Source organism: Acomys russatus, chromosome 14 (genome assembly GCF_903995435.1).
Source record: "Acomys russatus chromosome 14, mAcoRus1.1, whole genome shotgun sequence".
Lineage (NCBI taxonomy): Eukaryota > Metazoa > Chordata > Mammalia > Rodentia > Muridae > Acomys > Acomys russatus.
In genome coordinates, this window is record NC_067150.1 from 3162728 (window position 1) to 3189246 (window position 26519).

General features: G+C 40.2%; 2 protein-coding genes across 2 annotated transcripts in view; one reads left to right on the forward strand and one right to left on the reverse strand.

Annotated features, from left to right (window-relative positions):
• The window catches only part of Pdgfd (platelet derived growth factor D), a 224739-nt gene that overhangs the window by 104108 nt on the left and 94112 nt on the right, over window positions 1-26519 (forward strand). The gene's annotated exons all lie outside the window — the stretch shown is intronic.
• On the reverse strand, window positions 2559-3938 carry Ddi1 (DNA damage inducible 1 homolog 1). Its single transcript, XM_051155882.1, has one exon. The coding sequence runs from the start codon at window positions 3936-3938 to the stop codon at window positions 2718-2720; it is 1221 nt and encodes a 406-aa protein (XP_051011839.1). The 3' UTR covers window positions 2559-2717.

The following is a 26519-nucleotide window of genomic DNA, read 5'->3' on the forward strand; positions in this document are numbered from 1 at the left end:
ATTTGGGTCAAAACAAGAAAGAATTACATGTGAGAGTTGTTCTAGACTACAATAGCCACCTTCTACAGATGCCTCTTCAGAAGAAAGAGGAGGTGGAGCCTCCAGGGGAATGTAAGCTTCTGTTTACATCAAAGGTTATGCGAAGTTTTGGAATGAGTTGTATAGAATAGATAAGTCATTTGATGTTGCAATTGATCCCATGTGACATTGTAAATCTAGTACGTTTGGCACAAATGACCGTAAGGCTGAGTCTGGAAAAGATATAAGGATATTGCGGATTTTTATTACTGAGAGAATCCATGTTTTTCATAAATATATTGCTTATTTATAACTTTCATTTTATTTATTATTCATTTTCCTTTCTATTTATTGAGTTTTTATTTTTCATTTTAAAATATCTCCTGGTAGAGATGGTTCATATCACAACTCATGAGGATTTCAGAGGACAAGCTGGAGAAATGAGTTGTCTCCTTCTACCATGTGGCTCCTAAGGATTTCATCACTCAGGGAGTCAGATTGGTGGCCAACACCTTCACACACCAACACATCTCTCTGGCCCTCATTGTCCTCTATTTGTAATTTGCCTTGAGTGTTTATTAGGAACAAAGGTAAAAAAGACATTTGTCCATGGATCTTTTAACAATTCTTTGGGGTGTAACATTTGACACAAGTGTAGGTAATATTAGAAAAGTGAGCATAGGGACACTGGAGCTAAGCTTATGTCAGAAGGAAATTACCAGCATCACCAAGAATCAAACCAGAGAAAGTGAAATGAGATTAATTATAAGGGAGAGTTATTTTCTTACAACATTCAGAGTGTTCAGATCCCTTAGCTCTCTTCGGAAAACAAGACCACACTGTGGTCTGAGCTACTGTAAAGCAAGCCAATCCTTAAGGCAATTCAAGGATGATGAGTGGGCCCTAAAGTAGGTTATCTGTCTAAGTGCAGCGAGGTATGATCAGGGTAAGCATTTCTTGGCTTTGAATGGATTGATATACCAGTATTTTTTATTTAACAATTAAAGTATATGTATATATATACAGGAGTACTTGCAGAGTACAGAAGGGGCATTGGATCCCCTGGAGCTGGATTATAGTTGGTTGCGAATCATTCTATATAGGTTGTGAGAATTGACCCGAGTCATCTGGAAGAGTAAAGAGTGTTCTTACCACAGAGCTGTATCTCCAGCCCTTTATATCAGTCGTAATGAAGTATTGCCCAGAAATGATTTTCCCTGAATCTGATGGCCTTAGGAAGCTGTCTTTTGCTGGAACTCAGTCAACAGTATAATATTTCCCAGAACTGGTCACACTGGAAGTAAGCCTTCTCAGACGCTCAAGGGCTGAAATGCCTAAGCAGATATTTCCAAGAAGGCCTAACTGAAACCTTGAACTAGATGTCAGAGTCCTAGATGATGGCTTAAGGCTGTCACCTTCCAAGCCCACCACAGTATAGACCAAGAGCTTCCAGAATTAAGATGAAAAGGTCTAATGCTTTTTTTTTTTTTTTTTTTTTTTTTTTTTTTTTTTTTTTTTTTTTTTTGTCTTACAATTGTATTTTCTTTAAGCACAAGGAAAAGAGTATGCTTGGGGATTTCAAAGTTCTACATGGAAAAGTCAAAATTAAGTCTGGAAGCAGAGGAGAGCATCATGGCCCTGCGGGAATCTTGGGATGGTAACCTTGTAAAGTAGCATGAACTAAAGAGCATGCAGCAAGCTGCCATTTATAGATAGTCAGAACAAGAAGAGCGTAGACTCGGCAGTGTTGGCCACACCCTTCCTAAGGTGAACAAACATGAAAACAGACACATCCATGAGTATGGATGGAATTTGGGCTAGCATATAACTCGGTTGCTAAAATGCTTGTCAGGCATGCGCAAAGGCACATGCCTGTATTCCCAGCTCTCAGTAGGTGGAATCAAGAGAATCAGAAATACAAGGTCATCTTCAGCCATACCTCAAGTCGGCAGCCAGGTTGAGAGTCATGAGACCCTGTCTCAAAAAGGTATATACAGGATTGACCAGGAGGTGCTGAATATATGGCTCAGTAAAATGCTGGTCGCGTGAACATTAAGACCTAGATTTCATTTCTAGCACTCACAAGGAAAACATGGATTAAGTTGATAAATGACTATACTATAGCAGCACTGGGAAAGTTCCAGGTTCTGTCTGAGAACTTGTCTCAAAAACTAATGTGGGAAGTGATTAAGGAGGATATCCAATTTTCTCAGCTGATGACCTATGCAGGTATGCATGCACATACTTGTGTGCGCACGCACTCACAAACAAACACACACACACACAAAGGGGTTGGTGGCATAATACAAAACCATTACTATTCTTAATGTGAAATCATTTTGTTTACATGTCCTTTTAGTCTTAAAGAGTGGCTTCTTTTCTAGAGTCTGGTGCCCTTGGAATAGACTTGCTACTCTGTAATGTGATAGACAGATATGTTTTTCTTCTATTGGATTGTTCAGAAACCAATTGGAAGCTCCAGACCTTCCCCTGCATGAGGTTCAGTGATCTGGGAGTGAAGGAATGGACACACACACACATACTCTGACGAATCATTGATAGCTTACATAGTCACCCATCTGTGAATTCAGTCACAAGGCCAAGGTTGTTTGCTAAGATGTTTTTAATGATGACATTGCTATAATTTCTTGGGACCTACACCTTGCTCCCTCATGGCAGTGGCTTCTATCTGAACTGCTTCAATGCTTTTTTCGTCCTGGACCCTTTACTGCGTGCTTGATATTGCCTGCTACATCCTTGTCTGAAGCCTCTTCTTGCACAGCTCCACTCACCAGCCTAGCACACAAGGGCAGCTCCCCTTCAGGAAGGAAGTGTGTCTGCGTGCCGGTAGTGCCAATCACCAGCACATTTTTCTTTAGGTCGATGGAACACTGATGCCTCCTGAGCATATCAAGGCCTAGAAGGATATCCATGGGCTGCTCTTCAAGTATAGAGAAAGAGCACTGTAAGAAATCACCTTCGATCTGAATCTGAGCCAGATGAACTCGCCCCACGATCCTCTGTGTGCCTACTCCCTTAGCAACCCCCGACCACCGTCGGTCCACCAGTCTCATGATGTTACATCTCTCAGCACAAGCTTGGCTCATGATAGTCATCTGGGCACCTGAGTCAACAAAAGCCTTTAACGGATGCCCGTTCACTTTGCAGTTAATGTAGAGCATAGCCACTTGTCCAAAACTCTCCGGAGCCTCTTCCATAGCTATGTTCATATTTTCCTCAATGTTCTGCTGACGGATTTCTTCTTCTATTCTGGCCTGAGCTTCCTGGTCAAATGGGTCAGAAGAATAAAGATGAAAGATCTCTTGCTCTCTCAAGGCCCTTTCCCTCTGCTGCTCCATCAGGACCTGAGAAAATGTCTCAAGGTTTCCGCTCAGCAGAGCGTCAGCCAAAGCAGGGTTCCGTTCCTTCAATAGGGACAGATCGTGGGGGTTGGAAAGCAGCATGCTGCGAATCAGGGCAGGGCTGTCCAGATCCTGAGTATAGCCTGTATTCTCTCCAGAGGCCAGTCCATGGGCTGGCTGTGTGGATGGCAGACGTTGCTTATGGTGATAAGGGTGTTGATGATGATGATGGTGTCGGGAACTTGATGTCCCAGGCATGGCTGACCCGGTGAGATCTGTTCGAGGTTGATGTGGAGTCCTCCCTGGAGCTCGAGGTCCTACATTGTCCTTCTGAAGTAGTACAACCATATCACCATCTTTGAGGCCATAGGTTCCCAGGGAACAGTGGTCATCTGTGAGGAGCTGTTCCATGTGGATGATCTGGATCTCCTCAGCGGGAACCCCAGACTCGAGCTCACAGAGGACTCTGAAGTTGCAGAGCTCAAAGTCAGGGCTGACCTGGAGGGAAAAGGTTACCTCTGTGAGGTCCCTACGCACACAGTACACAGTGATCAGCATGGTGTATGCTCAGGAAGGCCGGACTGGCAGAAAACATCTGATGGATCACTGGCTGACTGGTGCTGGTTCGGGTGGGTGTGTGGCCTGCCCCTCACTCCTTTGTATGAAACTCATTCAACTCTCAGAAAGGCCAATGTCCAGAATGGGGGCTGCCTCCCAGCCCCAGTGCCAGCTGATGGCCCCATGGAGCTTTAGCATAACAAGTACATGTGTGTATGTGCTGTTTGGAACTTAGAATGTCTGTTTCCATAGAAATAGTTACTTAAAGCCAGTGGGTTCCAAGCCTGGCCTTTCAAAACCTACTTAGTACAGGCTATATAGAATATCTCAATTTCTCTAAACATGTTACTATTTAGTCTTTTCACTGTAGATCTGTATTGTACATACTTTTCCATGTCTCTGAAAAGTGAGGGTGTGACTTTGACATTTCAAGGGCTGTGCTAGGAGTTTTCCTCAGCACTGCCTATGGTACTGAGGGTGTATTCACAAAAGAAGTAACAAGCTGAATGCAGAAGAAGGAATAGTTTTCTGGGCAACAAGAGATTAATCATTTCAGACAGAATGAGAGGCAGGGGAGAAAGGGGAAGAAGAGCCTGAAGTTGGGATAGGAAGAAAAACGTAAGGAAATTGAAGTTTTGAAGCATTGTGATTGCTGGACTTTTCATTTCATTGACATATGGAAGGGGTTTCTTGCAGTGTATGGAGGACATGGGGTGGCCAGAGAGCTTCTCAGGAAGCTGAAGGGGACATGTTGCTGGGTCCTGAAACCCGAAAGACTAGGACATGAGGAAAAGAGAAAGGCGTTCTTGGTTAGATGGATGCCATTTGATGTGGGTCACTTCAAAGACAAAGGTTACATGGAAAAACAGCTTCTAAAGTGGGAGACTAGGAAATAATAGGACATTGCCTTCACCAGATGAGTAAAATGAACCCCTCTCCAAGGAAATCAGTTTGATGTTGACTCTATAGTAGGGTGCATGGCATCTCGGAAGCTAATTATGTCTCTCTCTGACCCTAAAGCACAGTAACTCACCACCACCCCCCAACATGCACCTACCTCAGAGTAGGGAAGCTGAAGACATGGGCACTTGGGTAGAACTCTTATATGCTCATTTTTATGTGCTATGAAAGGCTCACAGGTCCTTTGTTCCTCCCTCACAGGTGTTCACTTATGAACACCACAAAGTCACAGCTCTATATGTGTACCTCATCCACATTAAGGACTTTTCAGCTGTGCCCCACCACACAGAGGCTATTGCATGAGCCTAAAGAATGGTCTTTTATTTCCATTTCTCTTGTGTTTGCCTCAGATGAAAGACTTTGTACCACTTCTCCCTCTAGTTATCTCAATATTGCCATTCTTTATTTCTGTATATTATGAATGTTGACTGATTATATAATGGGAAGCATTAGTTGACATCTGGGAATGCAGTCATACATGATGTGAGATTCATGCTGTGCTCTTATAGGAACTCACAGTCTAAAAGAGGACACATGCATATACACAAATTGCAGAGGTTGGACATGAAGAAGAAACTATAGTAGAATTCTTAACAGCTTGAAAAAAATCACCAGCAGGAGAACAGACATGGGAACTGGTGAGATCTGTTGGGTAGGAAAAGCTTTTTGAAAGAGATAGATTTAGCAAGATGAGGGGTTGGCTATGTGGGTACCAGATGCTGGAGAAACAAAGGAGGAAGGGGTTCCTCTGGATTACAGAATATTTTAATATGGAGAAGTATACAAAATTTTAGGGGGGAAACAGAAGGGAATTCTCTGGTAAAAATATTATTTAGAGCAGTTTTTACTACTTAGTACTTACAGAGATTTGAACATTTAGACATGTCATTTCCCTTGCTGTTGTTGTGTGTCTATGTGTATGCTTGTGTGTTCATATATGCATGGCTACACAGACACACCACGCCCAGAGCTTGCGTTGGGGTTCTTGGTGATTCTTATTCTTACCTATTGAAACAGGGTCTATCACTGGGAACTAAGCTTGCAGGCTCAGTAATCTGATTGCCTGTGATTGCCTGCCTCTGGGTGCAGGGATCACAGGCTGGCAACAAAGCCTGATTAGCATTTTTAGGGGTACTACTCTCTAGACTCCTGGCCCCATTGCTGAGTTGCAAATGTTTTACCCACAGAGCTGTTTCCCCGATCACTTGATGTCTTCACTGTCTATTAAACTCTATTAAATTATGGTGATACCACTCAGTTTGTGTGCTTCTTCTGAAGTTATTTTTGTGGGATAAAATGTATGGTTTGTTTTTTTTTGTTTGGTTGTTTGGTTGGTTTTTTGGTTTTTTTTTGTTTTGTTTTGTTTTGTTTGTTTGTTTGTTTGTTTGTTTTGTTACCCACCTCTTTCTTTCACTTTCGGTAAAGCAGAAGTTAAATGTTCGGAAGGTCATTGTAAGTGTTAACGTTGCCTGGATACCAAGCAGAAATCGGTGTTATTGGAGCTGTTTTCTTACCTTGATGTAATTATTTAGTTTTTGTGGCATTTTTGCATTGAAGTAGGCTTTACTGTTTTACCTTTGACCCACACATAAATAGGCAAGGAGCCTTAAGGTCTGGCCAATTAATTCTTATCACTCCTAGCTCACAGCACCCACCCTGCCTTTAAACCTTTTTCACAGCAGCTGGAATTGCCAAAGATAAACAGTATCTCCGGGCTATTTGGTATTCCTGCTTTGAACATTGCTTAACTCACTAAACTTACCCAGCAGTATTGGCGATTCAAATACCATAAGTATAATTTTCTTAACTCAAAATTTTAATTAAAAGCACCATCTGATTACATAATAAACATGGAGACTGTAAACACTGCCAAACGTCAAATGTGCCCTGAATCCCGAATTGTGTAAGCTGTGGTCTGATGGGTTTGTGAGCTAGCCATCAGCTAACCAGGCATGCTCCTGTAGGTAACCTGAAGTTATTGCAGCTTGTTCTCCAGGAACAGTTTAAATATTCTCTGAATTGTATTTCTTTGCAAGTGTAGCATCAGAACATAATTGAATCTTTCTTTGATAAGTGAGACTCCTGACGAGGCTCGGGGCTATCACCCAGAAAAAAATCAATTCTCATTTTGATGCCTGAGTACTCAGAAAGTGGAAGGGAGAACAGTGACTTCATAATAGCTAAGAAAAAGTGTTTGTTTGGTTGTTTGTTTGTTTGGTTGGTTGGTTGGTTGGTTGGTTGGTTGGTTTTGGTTTGTTTCTAGAATAAGCCCATGGCAACAGCTTCTATAATTTTCTTCTTTTTACAACGTAAATGCAGGGGTTCTTAGCCTTCCTAATGCTGCAGCCCTCTAATACAGATCTCAATGTTCTGGTGACTCCCAACCATACAGTTATTTTTGCTGTTGTTTCCTAACTGTACTTTTGCTACTATTATGGTTTGTAATACAAACATTTGATCTGCAGGAAATCTGCTATGTGACCCCTGTGAACATGTTGTTCAAAGGAGTCTGGACTCAGAGTTTGAGAACAGATACCTTAATGCAACAATAACAACAACAACAACAACAAAAAATCAGATAATTGGTGGTCCCACAGTCAGTTGGTATTTAAAGTACTGTATGTTGCTTTACAAAGCAAAATAAATGTCTTTTTTTAACGAACAGAATGACTGGTTAAATTGTATGTTTCACATACATAATCATTACGCCCATTAAGTACTTATGTTTGTTTACGTTGTTTACAGTCCATCCATTAGAGTCTGCCCAAGGGCTCAGGATGCTGGTCCCCACCAGAACAGTTGCCTAGCTCCAGGAGACCCTGGGGTGCTTCCCTACTACTATAAAAAGTGAACAGCACTTGCTGTGCAAACTGAGAGACCTGAGTTCTGATTCCTAGGACCAGGGTAAAGCTGTGGCTGGTGGCAGTTGTCTGAAATGACAGCCCTCCCAAAACAGGCTGGGACATAGAAACAAGAGAATCCCGGCAGATATGTGGCTAACCTGGCATACACTAAGAGGCAAACAACATGAATTTCTGTCTCAAAGACGGTGGAAGTCAAGGATTAACGCTGGAAGTGCACACTCACAAACACACAGATACACCATGTGCACATGGATTGATCTCTCTCTCTCTCTCTCTCTCTCTCTCTCTCTCTCTCTCTCTCTCTCTCTCACACACACACACACATATACACACACACACACACACACACAGTGAAAGAGAGAGAGAGAAAGAGATGGGAGGGAGGGAGAAAACCTAGAATTACTTTTAAAGTGTAATCAAGACTGAATATGAAATTGCATCATCACATGAGAATTTCGATGCCACTTAGAAAAGAGGGGAGGTTACTAAAGCAGCAGTGGATGAAGAATTGAATTTTCCACTATTCCTCCATTTGCCTTACAGTGATGCATTGGCTTCTGGTGCCCCATATTTGACCATGTCCCCTGGATGGGGAGGCCTGGCCGCATTCACAGGAAGGATAGCAGGCTACCAAGGGGAGACTTGATACCCTATGAGCATATACAGGGGAAAGAGGTTCCCCCCTCAGTCACAGTCTTTGGGGAGGGAAGTAAGGGGGAAATGGGAGGAAGGGAAGAATGGGAGGATACAAGGGATGGGATAACAATTGAGATGTAATTAATTAATAAAAAAAGAAATCAAGAAAAAAAGAGAACAACGAGGTCTGGAAGTCAGAACACACCTTGCATCTTTATTTTTCTGTTACTTTTGGAAATTTTAGCCTTCTTACATTAAAACTATTTTTTTTAAGTTATTTGCACAATTAAACACTTCTACATCAGATTCCTTGCCTGGCTTAACCTGGAATTCTTGCAAAATTCCTATGTCTCTTGTTCATGAAACATGTCAGAAAATAAAACTAAGTAACAAAGTGAACACAGACCTACACAAAGGAGAACAGTCTTGTTGATAATAATGTTATTAATGCTTCTCCCCCACCCCATGTAAATGTTCCACTGATGTCAGAACCACGCTAATGTAGGAAGCTACTTTTATTTGTTGGCTATTCTGATTATTTATGACTTCTGGGCTTTGCCTTACCCTCCCCCCACTCAATTCTTCTAGCAAATAAGTGGAAGGTAATATCATTCACTGAAAGCGTCTTGACTTATTCCAGTAAAGGGTCCAGGAGTGTGTGGACACAGTGACTGATGGATGTTCCAAATACAAAAAGCAGTTGTTTCCCACCACTTAGAGATAGTTATAGAGACATGTCTTTGACTCCTTGGGGTGACTATTTAACAACCGCTTTCCATGACCATGAAGTAATCTGGGCATACCAGGGCAAGCAGAAGAATAGGAGCCAGTGTCCTCCTCCAAACTATGTGGAACCTTCACTAGAACTGTCACTGAAGTGGGGTCTATAAGAAGACTCAGCCACATCTGCATCTAAATTGCCCCCACTTGGATTCTAGTGAGACCATGTGTCTAGATGCATCACAGGACTTTCTTGACCTTTGTCCTGTCTTGTCTTGTTTTGTTTTGTTTTCTTTCGCTGTGTGTAAATTGTTCTGCCTGTGTTTTTCCTGTGCTCGGTTCTATGACAGCGCACCCATCAACGCATTAAGATTGCGGGTTTGGCGTAGAGGAAGGATAGTCTAACTCTCTCGAAAACATCACCCCACACCAATGTTCACCTCAGACACAAGCACAATGGAAATGTCTGCTTCCATGCGATTGTTAAAGTTGTCACTTCACAAACACAGACCTGGAATCAAACCTGAATGTTTCGTTGTCTCAGTTCATCCAGTGAGCATCACTGATGATTCCTTCAGTCCTTGGCTTTGTATTGCCCATCTATCCTTGCTTCTGGTCTTCTCTAGCAAGGAGGGGCATTTTTTGTTAGAAAATAGGTAGAAGCTTCACTGAGGACTTTTAATCCCAAAGTCTTTACATAATATATATTTGCTGAATATCATAATAAATTTTGAAGAGGATTTTAATGATGTGACATACTAGCCAATAATATTTTTAAAATCTGTTGAAAAGTAACCAGTTTTGGTGTTACTCAGAAACCTAACCTTTCAGAACAGAGTAATACCATGCAGTCTGCCCAATCAGCAACTGGTCAGAACACATCAAAAATTATTGCGTGGTAAGTTCCTTCATTTGTGGTTCCATGCCAGGCCTTTGTAGAAGAGTTATATATTTTGAAAGGTTCCAAATATAGAGGACAAGGTCCATTGTCATCCCAGATATGGTTATATGTGTAGTTTACAAATTGCATGCGTGAGGAGGGGTGTTACCTAGAGTGCTGCTCATGTGGCTTTCCCATTCTCAACAGCACCTGAGTTAACAACTTGCTGTGCTAATTACTATGGCTGAAGCCTCATTCTCTACAGAATGGCCTTGTACTCCAACCCTGAAAATGAGAAACAAAGCCTGATGAATAAAAGCTTTAGCAAGATGGCAAAGGAAAGATAAATCAGCTCACCTCCTATCTGTTCTCTCCAGGAAATTGAATTTAGCAGCCTGGACACAGGGGTGTATTCAGAGCACTGGTATGGCAGCAAGCCTATGGAACTTCTTGTTCTGTGAAGGGCTTGGGAGCATTCATGCCACAGTAGGCTTGTCTGTTCTGAGGAATAGGGCATAGAGCCTCTTCAGCCATCCTTTTACATTACTGTTTCCGTTCTGCTACAAAAGTCTTCTGTTTGACATACGTACTAACACATACCTAACTCCTAATGTATCCTTGTGTACTCAAAATCTGGAAAATATCCCCATGCATTTTTTAAAGAATATTTCTTTGGAGTACAGGAATTAAGCAGAGTGTGCATGCTGGCTTTCAAACCCAGGAACTGGGTTTACGACCTGAGAAGAAAGACAATAAGAACATAGATTATTTTTTCATTAGAAACTAAATGAAATGAAACAAAATGTCTCGGGCAAGCCTAACAAAACTGTTGCTGAGTCCTTTATTTCTCTGAATTAAAAAAAAAGAAAGTGCAAAACAGTTTTAACTTTAAAAAACAGTTTTATTTTGAGTACTAACTGCAGTGTTTTTTCATCTAGAATGTAGAGCTGCAGTGGTTCTGTGGTTAAGAGATACTGAACCCAATGTTCTAAGGATAGCCACTAATTACTACTTATGAACCATGTGAAGTATACTGACATTCGAATGACATTAAAAAGTGAAGCCCTACTATGGCTCAGATACCTGATATGAAAATTAGGTTCTGAGGCCTCTACATAAAGAGTTGAAAGCTGTATCCCCAGTGCTTGGATTTATAGCAAGCCAGCCAAAAACATAGATAATGATAAAAATCAAAGAAGAATTTTAACTGAATTTATAGGAATGGCTATGGAGCCAGTGTCTTCACAATTAGTGGCCAACCTCTACCATCCTTCTTAGACTTACAAGGAAGGCAGTAAACAAAAGATAGCTCAATAAGGAAGTAAAATATTTCATACTTTCAATGAAACAGGTTCACAGCACACCATGAAACTTTTATTATCTGTTCCTTAAAAATATTGCTTTGATCTTTGTTGTACCCAAAAGTAGTCTATAACATGAAAACATTAAAAAAAAAACTCATATAAAAATGAAGGCCTGTTCCTCTGTTCCATGAAATAATGCTGTGTACCAAGTGCAGTTGTAGAGAATTTTGTACCCACAAAGCTTTGCACAAACCTTGGAGTCATCACAGACACAAATCAATGATACAGAAATCATTTGACTCAGAAAAGTTGATACTACATTCTCCTGTTCCTTCCTAGTTGCTTGCATGTCCATGGGCACAGGAGACACTTCTCTGGGCCTTGCTGTCCTGTTACATAAGGCAGCAATGATGGGGTGATCTCTTTTCTGGATAGTTCGGGTATGGACAGCAGTCCAAAAATACACCAGCCCCAGCCCCAGAGTGGGGTGCAGCGAGGCACACAGCTCTGCCTACATTAATCTCCCCAGAGCTACTGAAAGCCTCCAGACAGATTCCGTGGGCCATCAGCAGTCAGGTGTTGTGTCCAGGTCTCCCAGGAAAAAAGGAGATGGGGAAAACAGACAATTTCACCAATACTCCCCAGTGGCTGGGTGTTGACCTGTTCATGAGAAAGGTAGTACCAGGTAGTAGAAATGCTGTGGCTTCATGACGGTTATGCTTTGGAGCAGGCACAGCTGCTGGCCAAGTGCAACTCCCAAAAGCAATGCGTCCATCCCTGCAAAGTTGGCCTCTTCCCATTTCTAGAACTTTTGTGTCTTGTTTTTGTTGTCCTTCCCAAGGACAGAATTTGGTACTCCATAAGATGGCCTGGGCCACATGCTGGCTTGCATCCTGAGGGGACCTGTGCTATGATTGAACTTGGCAGGTCAAGTCACATATTTTATGCATTATGTTGATTTTTCCTAAACTACTTTCTTCTAGAGCCTCAAGTTATTTATGTAGAAACGCAATGGATTTGCACCTCACATCATCAATCAAAGTATCTGTGCTTAGATCGGGGTTTGCGGAGAGTGTCCGCTCCGTTTCCTGGACTGACACTGTACATTCCATGGCAGTGCTCCCCACTGCTGCTCTGGATTGGCTGCTTCAAGGTCAAAAGTGCTCCAACCACAGGTTCTGAGAGTCATCTTGCATATTTATTTAGTAATGCTCATGCACAATCAAAGGCATCACACAGTCTCTTTTAACCTTTGCTAATCCACCAAGTCCAATTAGTGCTGCCTGTATATGTACAGGCATCCACTAGAGTGTGGGAAACCCACCAGTCACCACACATTCAAAACCAAATGTTTCTTGCCCAGCTCAGTCAAGGAGGGAGCCTGGAGAGCAATTAACCAAGTATGTAATTTTTCTTATATTTCAAAGAATGATAATGTTCATTCCTTGTGGATGGCTAAGCAACCTATCAGGTATTGATTCAGAGGATTAGTGTCACAGCTTAAATCATTTATGATGCTCTGTTAAGTTAACAGTGTAACTGGTAGGTACATGTTCTAAATTCTACACACGGCATCTTAAAATTGAATCTTCTGTGGAGACTGAACAGACTTGACACTTATGTGTGCAAATGGGTAATTTGTATGCACATTTTTGACAGGGGTCTAAGAATCTGCCTCATTGTTTTGACAATATTAGCAAATATTAGAGAGACACTGACTTCAGCAGCAGTTATTTGCATACAATTTGAATGTCAACCCACTGTGGTACTTTGCAATAAATTCAAATTCTCTGACCATTTGTGCTACATTTGAAATGTCAACACAAACATAACTGGTAGATTGGAAAGTTCCATTTTCCTTGTACCTTACAATGTTGAAATATGTTTCTGAAAGCCTCTGTGCAAGGATATTAATTACCTACATGATCCTCACCCTCTTCTAGTGAAGGAGATGAAAAGTCCATTTTGACACAAAACACCACACTCCATATTTTAAGAGATCTTTGTGTTAGGGGTTTCAGAGGGAAGCCCTGTCCCTGGTCTCTTACTGTGGGAGTCTGGTTAATGTTATACACATGGCACACACATTATACATGTGATACACGCATTGAGGCTTTTAGGAGCTTGTCAAAACCAAGGATGCTTTGAAGAATGTTTATAATCAACATTAGAAAAAAATAATCAACATTAGTCATTTTGTTCCTACTTTTATGCCATTTTCTTACCTGTGCTGGGTTCATGTATTAAAATGTATAACACTAGAGATAATTTGACTATATATATATATATATCAATTAACAATTTCCATATATTAAATATGGAAATTGTTAATTGATCTTAAGAGAAGCCCAATGGTGCATAGAACATGCAATAGTCTGTCTGCAAGCTTGTAAAACTCCATGTGAAAGTTTGTGATTTCATTCTTAGTAGCTCTGAGCCCTGTGTCTCCATACCATGTTTACTTAAAGTTTATGGCTCGGTAATTTAGATCACAAAACTGTCTCTATGTGATATTATGCCTGAACAGTCAGAGAAGTGTTCCAGTTTATCAGAATGAATCAATACCATGCTTTTATATAATTGATTAAGGCCTCTTGCTAGAATCATCAATGCTCTTTCCCCTAGTGCTCAAAATCAGCACATCTTTGATGCCTCCCAATAGGAGTGTTTGAAGATGGTTCTGTGAGTCTGTCTTTGGTGAATGAATGAACAGAAGAAAAGCCTTAGTTGCAAAGGGGATGTTGAAACTCTGAGATCAAGAGAGACCAAGAGCTGCCTAAGGGAGCAGCAGCCATGGTGCTGAGAATGCGCGAGGAGGCAAGGACCACGAATGGAATGGCAGAGCCCGTGCTTATCATGCAGCTCTTGTTTATGAGAGCTCTGGATTACTTAATTATACCTTTTTCCAGAAGACACTTGAGGTCATATCTGCATCAGAATTTTAATTATATATGAGGCTTTTAAAAGTGGGGCATTCCTCTCTGGGGAGCCCACACACACCAGAAGTGACTGTAACCATTTTATTATGTTAGTTGCCACAGAATTTGCCTGAGGTTCCCAATTCAAAGGCTTGTGCATATAACTTCTATTTCTTTGGGCAAAAGTTGTCCTATATATTTTACTTCTTGTCTATCTATAAATATATACTAACAGGTCTTCGAGAAAAATAAATGACAAGTTTTTATCCTTTATATAATCATTACCCACATGCAATTCAGAAAATTGTAATAACAAAAAGTTGACTATACATTCCAGTGTGTGTTTGTACACATTCCTAAATGTAAATGTTTGTTAGATTCATACCTATGTGCTAAATTTTGAGTTATCATAGTAATCACAGGAACTGACATTAAAATATCACATCACTTATTTTTGTAAGTTTTAAGGTCAGCTTGTTCCTTTCTGATTATGCGATTGGGACCCCATGCTTTGGAAACAGATGTTAGATATTTGGAGGGGTAAAATTTGTTCCTTGTGAGTGACACAAAAAATATAGGCTATGGTAATGTAACACTTCTAAACAATAATCATAAAAGCATTATTCTAGAAGCAGTTCTGTTTGCTCAGTCTACTCAGACTGCATAAATTAGTGCAGTAGTCTTCCAAAGGGACTTATGTCAACTACTAATCTTATACAATGTCCTGAGGGAGCCCATTAAGCTAGAATTTTAAAGCACACAAAAAGTAGGTGATCAACTGAATCCACACTGCAGAGCAGAAACTCAAACATGACTTTGTGTAAGGATTTTAATGAAGCAAGATGAATGTACCCAGCATATTTAACCTACTTACCTTCTGTATTATCTAAAAAATTCTGTGTAGTAAATAATTTAGGTCTTCTGTTGTATCTGACTCTGAAACAATCTTCTTTTGTTAACAAGGCATGCCTGTGTGTGTTATATCCTGCTTTTGTTGTTTGCTAAACTAAGCAAGTTAGAAAGTCAGGAAAAATGGTTATTTCCATGTATCAGAGCACTGAAGAGGATTTTTAGCACTTATGAAATTATAAGCTTTAGCATGTACTTGAGTATGCAACTCATAGATCTCATAGCCATCAGTACTTCTAATATGCCTGTGGCCGATGTGTGTATATTTTCCTCCAATAATATCTATTTCAACAGCCATGTCTGTCTTAAATTTTAAAATATACTGTTGTGGTTTACTTTAACTAGCTGTTAGCATATTGAGTTGTATAACAGCCATCTCAAAACTCAGTGGCTTAAACTAGTAATACTTTATTTTCTCTCATACCTGCAGTTAGTTGGGTTTGGCCAACCTAGCATAGCTTGGATGGTCTGGCTCCTAGTCTCAAACTAGAACTAGTTTTGCTATGTCTGGCCCCTGTCGGGTCCCATCCCGTGGGAAAAATCGAATCAGGGTTCACCTGAAAGAGGGAGTGGGGATTGAAAGTAGGATACAGAGACTCGAGAAATAACGAATCAAGTCAGGACACTTCTGATCAAGATTCACTTTATTGCCGACTAGCAGGAACATATATAGGGCAAGGTCAATAGGGTCTATTTTTATCTCACTCACCTAGCCCCCCCCCTCCCCCCGCAAGAATGCAGTAGCCTAAATCGCTCCCTGTAGAACTTCCTAGTTCTCTGAGTAGTTCCTTGTAAGAACTTCCTAAATCCCCTGGGTGGTTCCAAGTTGGGACTTCCCTACTTCTTTCAAAGGTAAATAGTCCAAGGATAGCCTAGAACACAAGACCTTATGGTGAGGTAAAGGTCAGCAACTTGAAGGTCACAGCATACAGCCTAAGCACAGGGTTTCTGACGTGGCAGAATTTGGCACGGGTCCCCACAGGCCCCTAGCTAAGTAGCATGCTCAGTAGAATGTCCTGTCCATGGCACTCAGGAAAGCTCAAGAGAATTAAATGAAAGCACTAGAGGAGCCTAAAGCTTAGCTCAAAATTACTACTTCCCTCTGCATTTTCTTGACACAATAAACAGTCTCAACACCAACATTAGCAGAACAGGAAACGGAAATTATAACCCAACATGGGAAATTGCAAATGCATAAGAGAATTTGTAAAGTTCAGAGAGATGATGAAACAACAATGATGCTCCTAGGAACTGACCCTTAGGCCCTCAGTCTCCAAAATAATGCTGTTGAAGCTATTTGTAATAGATCCTTGTTAGTGAGTCAGGCTGAGAAGATTTACTTCATTGTTTAAATTCCTGAAGCTACCACAGGCCAGATGCTATACATGGGCGGATGCCATTGTCTGACCCTTTATTTTTAGTTTACCAATGAGGAAAAAGCTTTAATCATGTGTAGATTGACTACAACAAAAAAGTTCTTGCTTGTTTTACTAAAGGTACTTCTGTAGGAACAAGTTGTCCATTAATGAAAAAGTTCATTTTGATTTTGACCTGGCTCAAAATTCAGATAAGCCCTTTAACTCTATGAGCATATACAGGGGGAAGTAATCCCCCTCAGGAACAGTCATAGGGGAGGGGAATAAGGGGAAAAGGGGAGGGAGGGAAGAATGGAAAGACACAAGGGATGGGATAACCATTGAGATGTAACAAGAATAAATTAATAATAAAACATTAAAAAAAAAAAAAAACAGGGCCCATGACCCAGAATTTCAATATGTTATCCATGATTGATAAATCATGCAAGTACCCAGAATGAACCTGAATATAATGAAATTGATAACTTTTTATTGACATTCTTGTGGTTTTCAAAGCATTTTCTTAGTTATAGAAGTCCGTGGAGAAAATCTCATGGTGGTGGGATAGATAGATATGAAGCAGATCTATAAATATGCATGAATATATAATGCAAAATGTAGCTGTTTCCTGAACCTAATAATCTTTATAAAGAACTATTTTTATACATCTAAATTGAAAAATATACACCCCAGTGACTGCTTCTACAGATTCTTGAAATATTTAGTTTTAAAGTGTGTAAGTATCTGTTCAAAATGTAATGGTGTACAACAACTCTTCTTGTTAAACTAAAGCATTTAAAATACATACAAATTTTACATTCTTTTTTAAGTTTTTTAATTTCTTATAATTTATTCACATTTAACCTGATTGTTGTATGCACATATGTGAGTGTTTGCATGCTCATGTGTGGGAATGCATGGCCACACACTTTCCTGCCAATGACAGTTAGAGGAAAACCCACAGGATTCTGTTCTCTTTCCTGGCTCCTGGGGATTGAACTCAGGCCATCAGGCCTTATAGCAGGCACCTTTATCCACTGAGCCATCTTGGCAATCCAAACATCTTTAATTTTCATTTAGAAACTATGAATAAATCATCTATAATACATTAGGAGACACTACATGGATAAATTCAGGTGTTACTTTATGGAATTTATGTTTTTTGATGGGTCCTTTATACAGCTGCATCATCTTACTTATGGAAAGAGCTAATGAACAAGCGCTCGGGCCTAATATGTCTAAAAACAGGTTTAAGGAAAGAGAAGTGGAAGACACTACAGCGTATATCTGTATCTCTGAATCTTACTGCATCTGCTCTTCTGCTTGCTGAAGCTAAGTTGTTTTGAGAAGTGGCCCCATCCTATAGCTCCTAGGATTCAGCTGGCATTGATGCTTTTCTGTTATTAGCTTAATGGCATTTCTATGCTGCTTTGCATTTGATGAAAACCTGTCCAATTTCCAGGGTGTTTATAGCAGTCCTGAAAATAAATTTATGTTGTCACTATTTTACAAATGAAGAAAGCAGCATGTATACTACAAGTTGTTTTTACCAGCAGCAGGTGTCGTAGAGCAAACTTTATCCAATCCCACATTTCCTTACAGAGATGATGTGCACTATTTGTTCTTCTCCAATAGTGCTAGCCAATGTAACTTGTGCCCAGACACTTATCTCCTCTCTATGTTCAGAGCAAACATTAATAGTTGTATACAATTGTCTCTACTGTACTCCATCAGGATGACTCTCATAATTTTTGGCATTTTTATTCAGGATTCAATATGTTTGATTTTTCTAGCTCTATATTTTGTGAGGATTTATATCTTTCATATCTTCCACTATAACTTGGACCATCAAACTTTTCCCAAATTATTGCATTCAAGTAAACCAGTAACCAGCAAATTTATAGTATAGTACATTTTGATGGCTGTACAGAAAACTTGTAATCAGTATTGAATTATTTATTTGCCAGGTGATGCTGAACTCATCTGTGCCAGGCACGGTGTTTGAGGCAAAGGGCAAGGTTGAATTCTTTTAGTCAGCTGGTGCACCCAGATGCTGGATGTCGGATGTTGAATCAAGCAAACATAATTTGACTTTGTGTAACTTCTGGAAGAACTAGATAAAGACCAATGATACCCACATATAAAACGCAAAGTATGATGTGTATTTAAGGAACAAAGAAGTTTACAATGAACATAAAAATACTGCCCACAAAATGGAAGGAAGGCAGTTTACTAGTGGGAATCTGGGTGGTATGCACTGTGCAAGGAAGGTCCTTAATCAGGGAAGGGCTTAGACAGCTGTGCAGAGCTTTGTGGCAAAAAGACAGGAAAAGAGGGAAATCTTGTCCATCCCATCAGCAGCAGTGGAATGTGTGGAAAGAGGAGGAGAGATGGAGTGAAGATGAAGTATCAAGGCAGACCACGTCTGAGGCACGGAAGGGAACTGGAGAAGAACATATGTCCTGCTTCCATTCCTGTGCTTGTGTTAAACTATGCTGACAAAAAGCATCATAAGGCAGGAAAGGATGTGTTTGGTCTACAATCCCAGCATCGCAGAGGAAAATCCTGGAACTGAAGTAGCTAGTCTCACCACAGCCAAGTCAACAGTGGAGAGAAACAAAAGGACCCATGCTGCCCACTTGCTTGCTCAGCTAGGCCTCTTCACTCAAACATCCAGTATCTAGCCTAGGGAACGGTGCAGCCCACAGTCATGCCCAAAAGCCAAAATGTTAAGATAAATCTTCAGTTAAGATTCTAGGTAACTCTAGTTATGGGGTGCTGACATTTAAAGCTAACCATCACAACACACCATAACAGATGGAATGAGTGAAGACTGGGAACACATACATGACTGGTGTGAACACAGCTGGCTGGGAACACATACATGACTGGTGTGAACACAGCTGGCTAGGAACACATACTTGACTGGTGTGAACACAGCTGGCTGGGAACACATATATGACTGGTGTGAGCACAGCTGGCTGCATCTGATTCTGAGAAACAGGAGCTGTGGGACACCCTGGTTACTACGCACAACAAGGGGAATCATGAGAGCCAGGCTGAACTCTCAGTGGCATCTTAGTTTGCAGAAATTTTCCAGCAAGATTACATGTTCTGAGTTTGATGTTCTGTGTGTGTGTGTGTGTGTGTGTGTGTGTGTGTGTGTGTGTGTGTGTGTGTGTGTGTGAATCTAGCTTCAAAACTGCAATGATCTCGTTCAGCTACGGGAGCTCTGGCTAGCCTACCTTCTTCAATACTGTGAAGGGAAGATGTTCACATATGTACAGGAACTGAAATAACTGCCTTAGCTCCAGGACATTCTGAGTTTCATTGGTTTATGTTTATTGAAAGGATCTATCACTTCCCATCAAGTCACAAGGAATAAAAACACTCTTTTTTTTTTTTTTTTTTGGTCTTTCGAGACAGGATTTCTCTGTATAGCCTTGGCTGACCTGGAACTCACTCTGTAGTCCAGGCTGGCCTCAAATTCATGGAGATCCACCTGCTTCTGCCTCCCGAGTGCTGGGATTAAACGTGTGCACCACCAAAAACACTTTTATTTGCCACATATTTCAGTCTTGGAAGTGAAAGCAAAGGAAAAGAATTAGAGTTTCAGGCACATCCAATATGATGGCAAATGATAAATTCTTCATCTGAGTGCCTAAGACATTTCTGTATCCTATCTCCCTTCCAACCTTGCCATATCATAAAGTAATCCTAATTTTTTACATCTAAACGTTTACCTATGCAACAAACAAAAAAAATTCCTCTTTTCATACTTATTCCCCAATAACAACAGCAATAGCCATTGTAACACATTTTCACGTCTCTCTACACAGCAAATGGCAACATTACATCTTTACAAAGCAGCATCTTCAGCAGTAGCCATGAAATAGTAATATTTGCAGCACTAGAGGCTGAATGGAATTCTTCTTCAAGTATTCTGTGACTGAGCAACGTCTCAAGCATTGTAGTAACATAAAACGTGAACCATATCCCCAGTCTTTGAAAGGAGCGCCACATGCTAACAGTTCCCCAGTAGAGGAAAAGAACAGCATTTCTTCATTGTAATGATTATCTATTGGACATTTCCATGTATAACTGTGTGTGGGTCATGTAGTTTATTAGGTAAAAGGTCTTTTTGTGGTAGGTTTGTTTATAAGATGGGTCAGAACTGGAAAAGTTAAGAGAGGAGGACAGATTCAAGTGGACTAAGATTCCACTTAAATAGAGATTTACTTTTTAGAACTTATTTGTATAAATTGGGTGATAAAATGCACAGAAAAAGAAAACAAAACAAGAAATCTTAACCAGTATAAATGTGGTTTAATTGTTTTCTTGTTATAACAAAATACACAGGGTGGTTTATTAACATCAGAAATTTTATTCGTTTCTTATAGTTCTGGAAACCAGGAAGTCCAAGGTCAAGGTACTGGCAGATCTCACCATTACCTGGTTCATTGGTGGTGTCTTGTCACTATATCCTAAATTTGTAGAAAATTGTAGAAAATGTCAAAGGTACCTCCAGGTCTTCCTTTACAGAGTGACTCATCTGCCCATGAGGGCTCTGCCCCTCCCAGAAGGCTGTGCTCCCTTATAAGACCAGCATATAAAATTAAAGGCTCCAAAGCCATCCCATTCTGCAGGGAGATTTAAGAGTACCGAATCAAGACTCCTTTAGGGACCTGGCATCCCCTTGGCGTTGTGGCATGCAGTTGTGGTGAATGCTGACTGTCAGTTTCACAGGCTACAGCATCCTCTAGAAGACATGTCTCTGACAAGGAGTGATGGGTCAAGCTAATGAAGGTGGGAAGATCCACCCTGAATGTGGGCCACACCACTCTATAGAATGGGACCCTGAACTGAATACAAAGGACAAAGCTAGCTGAGCATGGGAGTAGTCACAGCCTGCTTCCTGACTCTGCATGCAATGTGGTCAGCCAGTCCCCAGCTCTGACTGTCGTGCCTTTTCTACCCATATGGGTTGTATTTTCTTGAGACAGGACAAAGATTTCCTCTTTATATTGCTTGTTGTCATGCATTTTGTCTTAGAAAAAGAAAAGTAGCCAATAATGCTGACTGAGGAGGGTTGTTCTACTAACACCATATAGACTGTACTCCTAGGAGGTGCTAGCAGACATGTCAAAGATCTGTGACAGCTAAGCTCTTCCTTATCCAAAACTCTGACTTCCTATGTGACAAGACACATCACCCTATACTAAGGCCACTTTTATCTTGCTCCTTGGTCCTTGACAGCCAGAATTAAACAACAAGATCAGCAGTTACTGGAAAATACTGTTGCATGCAAATAGAGTAGATGTTCTCTTCCTGTGCATGCTTGCTGAAGTCTAGAGAGTGAACCACAGTAGCCATGCTTTCACTTTCCCATTAGAGAGCTTACTAAGTACATAGCAAGCCAATGTAAAAGGGCAGCCAGAAGCAGTGGAGCGAGACACAGCAGATAGACAGCAAAGCACTATCAAATTAGGAGCTTTTACAGCATCCAGAAGAGGTGGTTGGAGGGGCCTGATTCATAGAGCAAACAAAGGTACCATTAGCAAATCTGGAATTTGCAAACATCAGAAAGAAATTGACTTGAGATGTTGAGACAGTCAGCTTGAGTACCTGGTTGAGCCTTCTCTCCCTGGATGAGCTGCCGGTGGCTGGACCTCCAGTCTCTCTTTCCCGTGTCTAAATTTTTTACTGGACACAATATGCTCTGTTTCAGCTGTTCACAAGGACAGGATTTAATTCTCTGACATTTTTGGAGCCTCTTGTCACAGAGTTAGAGTAAGCATCCCATCCCTGTGTAAAGAGACCTGGAGGAGACAAAGGAGGGCATTTTAGCCTTTTCCAATAAATCTAAGTAGCACTTGATAATTTGCCAACATGATATACATTATACTGCAAAAATGCAGTGGAACTAATGCAAAACGTTATTTTTGGGAGCTTACTTCTCTTTGAAAATTGATAAACCAAAAGAAAATGTATCTCTCCTGAGGTTTTAGACACTATGGCCCAAATATGAAGTCGGAGAAATCTCAGCTGGTATTCAGTGTGTGTTTCCCTATGAGCTCTCTGTAAGCATCAAAGGATGATGTGTGACTAATTTTAGGCAAAAGTGAAAATAGACATGTAATATGTATGAATACCTAAATTGAACAACCACACAAAATTTTCATGCAATGTTGTAATTTGGTGAAAAGTGCCATTCTAGAGAGTTATTGTATACTAGTACTTAGGTAGTTTGAAATTTATTCAGTTTTCACACTTATGAGATTTTTCTTTTATTCAAAATACAGTTTTTAAGTCTAGTGTAAGGCATACTTGTTAAGAAGTATGCTTCTGAATGTAATGTTTTATTTAAGGAAAATGTTAAATCAATGTGTTTCTTTTTTTTTTTTTTTCAATGTGTTTTTTATGAGTGCAGGTGTTCTCAGCTGCTGGCAGAACTTGGTTCAGAAGCAAGGTGTTGTCTCCTCCCACCTGACGCCCTTCCTTCAAGGGGTTCCCTGCAGTCCTTCAGTTTTAAATTTGGTCTTTTTCTCATATTAACTTCAACTGTCACTATATTCACACCTGAGACTCTTAAAAAAAAACCTCCATTTGTTTTTCTGTCAATTTAAGAAGAAAAAGCCTGGCATCTGTGATAGTCTCAGAGGAGATGCTAACTCAACACGATTTAAAATCCAGACTTCTACAGTGGGTGCTTCTGAATTTTTATATTCTTATTTAAAGCTTAACTTCCTATCTTCTAAAAGCAGGGACTCACGGTTTGTGAATTTCAACCTATAATCTTAGAGCTTTTGGAAGCACAGATGCACTAAAGCCTTCACATCATGTAATAGAGACATTATTTTTTTCTCTGCTTCTGCAAAAATAATAGATGCAGAAGACAGAAGACCATGCTCACTGGTTCAGTGTCAACTCTGAGTAGGCTGAAAGCATTATTCACTCTCTCAGCATTTGTGTGACACTCTGATTTCTCTCCTGAGGCTCTTTAAGTTCTCAGTAAGTATATGTAGAATAAAAGTCTACTTTGGACATTATCAAAAAATAGGTTAAAATTGTGTTCTGTTAGTCATACAAGAAATTGTCTGATTATTACTGATATATGGATTTCTGGAGAATTCAAACCAATACTTATGCACAAGTCATTTTTTCCAAAGCTCATTAATTGTAGGAATGTCACTTTGAATCCACAAATTGTTTATATATATATATATATATATATATATATATATATATATATATATATATATATATCTTCCCTACATTTCTATATTTACTAAACAAACATTCTCTCTTAGTAAGCACTAGAATTATTTCTTATAACTCATCTGAAAAGTGACTGTTACTTGTCATGGGAGCAGCCTAATAAGAAAGCAAGTATAACTATTTCTGTCATGAATTTTACCAGCCAGGGATATATGATAAGCATTTTGAAAAATGCCTAAAAGATATTAAATGTTAGAATATTTATATATTCTCTGTTTGGCAGATTATTGGGTAGGAACTGTCCAAACATTATATATCGATAAGCCTGAACTGTTTAACATATTAGTTGCTGACAAGGAATTCTATGAGTTAACAAAGTTTGGCTTAAAAGGATGATTATAGGTGATAAGTGGGACCATTTTGTTCAGGTGGTACATTAGTTGCCTTGCTATTGCTGTGATAAAACATCATGACCAAAGACAAGAGAAAGGGAGAGTGTGTTTGGTTATAGTTCCATAAAGTTAGAGTTCAAAATGGTGGGGACAGTATAGCTACAGACAGCAGGCACAGTCCCAGGAACAGGAAGTTAAGAGCCCACATCTTAAACCATGAGCACCAAACCGAAAGAGTGAACTGGACTGGGCAAGGGATTTTATCTCAAATCCTGTACCCAGTGAGATACTTCCTCCAGTAAAACTGCACCACATAAGCTGTCCTAAACAGCACCCTCAGCTGGGGACCACAATGCCTGAAACTGTGGGGTCAATTAAATCACTACAGGTGGTAAAGCATCCTCTTCTCGAAGGATCATGAAGCTATGCGTTCTTTTCATTCATCCATTTATGTACTCACGCAAGAGGAGCATAGGAGTCTTTTATAGGCACTGTGCCTGATGCTAGGAAGAAGAGAATTAAGTCAAATCAATACTGGCCTCGTTCGTTCAATTGTTCCCTCAGCATTGGCTGAATTGCCATGGAAACTTAATAGTCCTCTACCCGAAGTCACTTCTTTTTTTCTGACTAATCGGAAATAACAGAACTAATTCATCTGTGCTACTGTGAGCTTTAATCAAACTAAACATTATCATATTACCTAGATACAATTAGGAAATATTAGCTTCTGGTGAAAAGTGCTATTTAAATTAGCATCATCAGAAATTCTGGAATGGCTTGCTACAGAAATGTATTTTACCCAGAGATTCTTTTTCTTCTTTGCTTTTAGATAATGTTTTTAAGTAAACTAAACAAATATTCAGTCAAAAAGTGATTATTGTATTCTTACTATGAAAAATATTGCCCTCTGAAAATTCGTAATCTTGTTAAACAAGCAAGAGTAAAACAAAAACATAGCAATGAGGAAATACAGAATGTTATCATCAGAGACTATCAAAACTGTATTTGTTTCCTTTTCTCACAAACCTGCCAAATGGTGTTAATTAATCACTTTGTCTCTCCTTTTCATTAAAGCAAAAATGGGCTCAGCATCATTCTTTTTAAAAAATATTTAAATACCTACATGTCTATAAGTGCACCACTTGATTGCACTTGAGGGATTCAGATCCCTCTAACCTAGAGTTGCAGGTGGCTGGAAGCCTCCACATGGTTTTTGGAACCCAACCCAGGTCCTCTGGTGAGAAGCCAGTGCCCTTCCCTAGCACCCTTTTTAAAGAAAGCACCATAAGAAGAAAGCTACCATCGCTGTGGTTTACCCACGGAGTAAAATCTATCTACAGTCTCTTTCACTGCAAAGAAGACAGCAAGTCTAAGGAACATGAGGTGATCAACTGTAGTTTTCTAGCAGCTCAACACAATTTTTCTTCTTTCCTACTCATCAGATCTTTTTGTTTTGTTTTGTTTGGTTGGTTTTGGTTTGTTTTTTCAAGACAGGGTTTTTCTATATCAGATTTTAACCTCATCATTGCTGCCAACACCATTGCAATAATTTATAGTATAATAATTATAGAATGTCAGTTGGCATATAGAAAGGTCATGTGCCCAGTTATTCAAAACAGAAAGTCAGAAAGAAAATAAAGCTGATCTTTTACATGCATCATGTGAGAAGCACATGACCCATCACAGCATTCCTCTTGCTCCTGATCACCAGGAGTTAGTTACTTTGGGATTCCAGTCACCTGTTGGCAGCTGGGTGTGACCATTTAGATTTCATGGGCTGCCAGTAGAATGTGAGCAGTGGCATTTTAAAGGTAATGAGTGTTGCCAGGCATGGTGGTGCAGACCTTTCATCCCAGCACTCAGGGAGGCAGAAGCAGGTGGGGCTTTGTGAGTTTGAGGCCAACGTAGTCTATAATTCAAGTCCAGGAAAGCCAGGGCTCTGTTACACTGAGAAACCTTGTCTCAAAAAAACAAGTAAAGGGTGTTTGTGTGAAGAGATGGCTCAGCAATTAAGAGTGGTTGCTGCTTTTACAGAGGATCCGCAAGTGGCTCACAACCACCTATAACTGCAGTTGCACAGTGTCTGATGCTCTCTCTTTTCCTCCACGGAGACTAGGCACACAAACAAGCACAAACACCCAGACATACCCAGACATGTGCACACACACACACACACACACACACACACACACACACGGTAGAATACTTTCCTGCTATGCCTAAGGCTTTGATCCTCAGCACCACAAAAGGCAAGCAAACAAAACCCACAACACTGAAGCAGTCATTTGTCAATCAGTCCCTGGTTTCTGCTGCTGCTAATCTCAACATTTTAAAATTAAAACAAGAACCTGAGTTCCAGAGAGATAAGACAGGGAATGGATGCATCGCGTGGCAAAGAGAAAAGCAACTTTGCAGTAGTAACCAC

What these genes read in the sequence shown, in the direction of transcription:
- Ddi1 (XM_051155882.1), bottom strand. Translation starts at nt 3,938, where the DNA reads ATGCTGATCACTGTGTACTGTGTGCGTAGGGACCTCACAGAGGTAACC.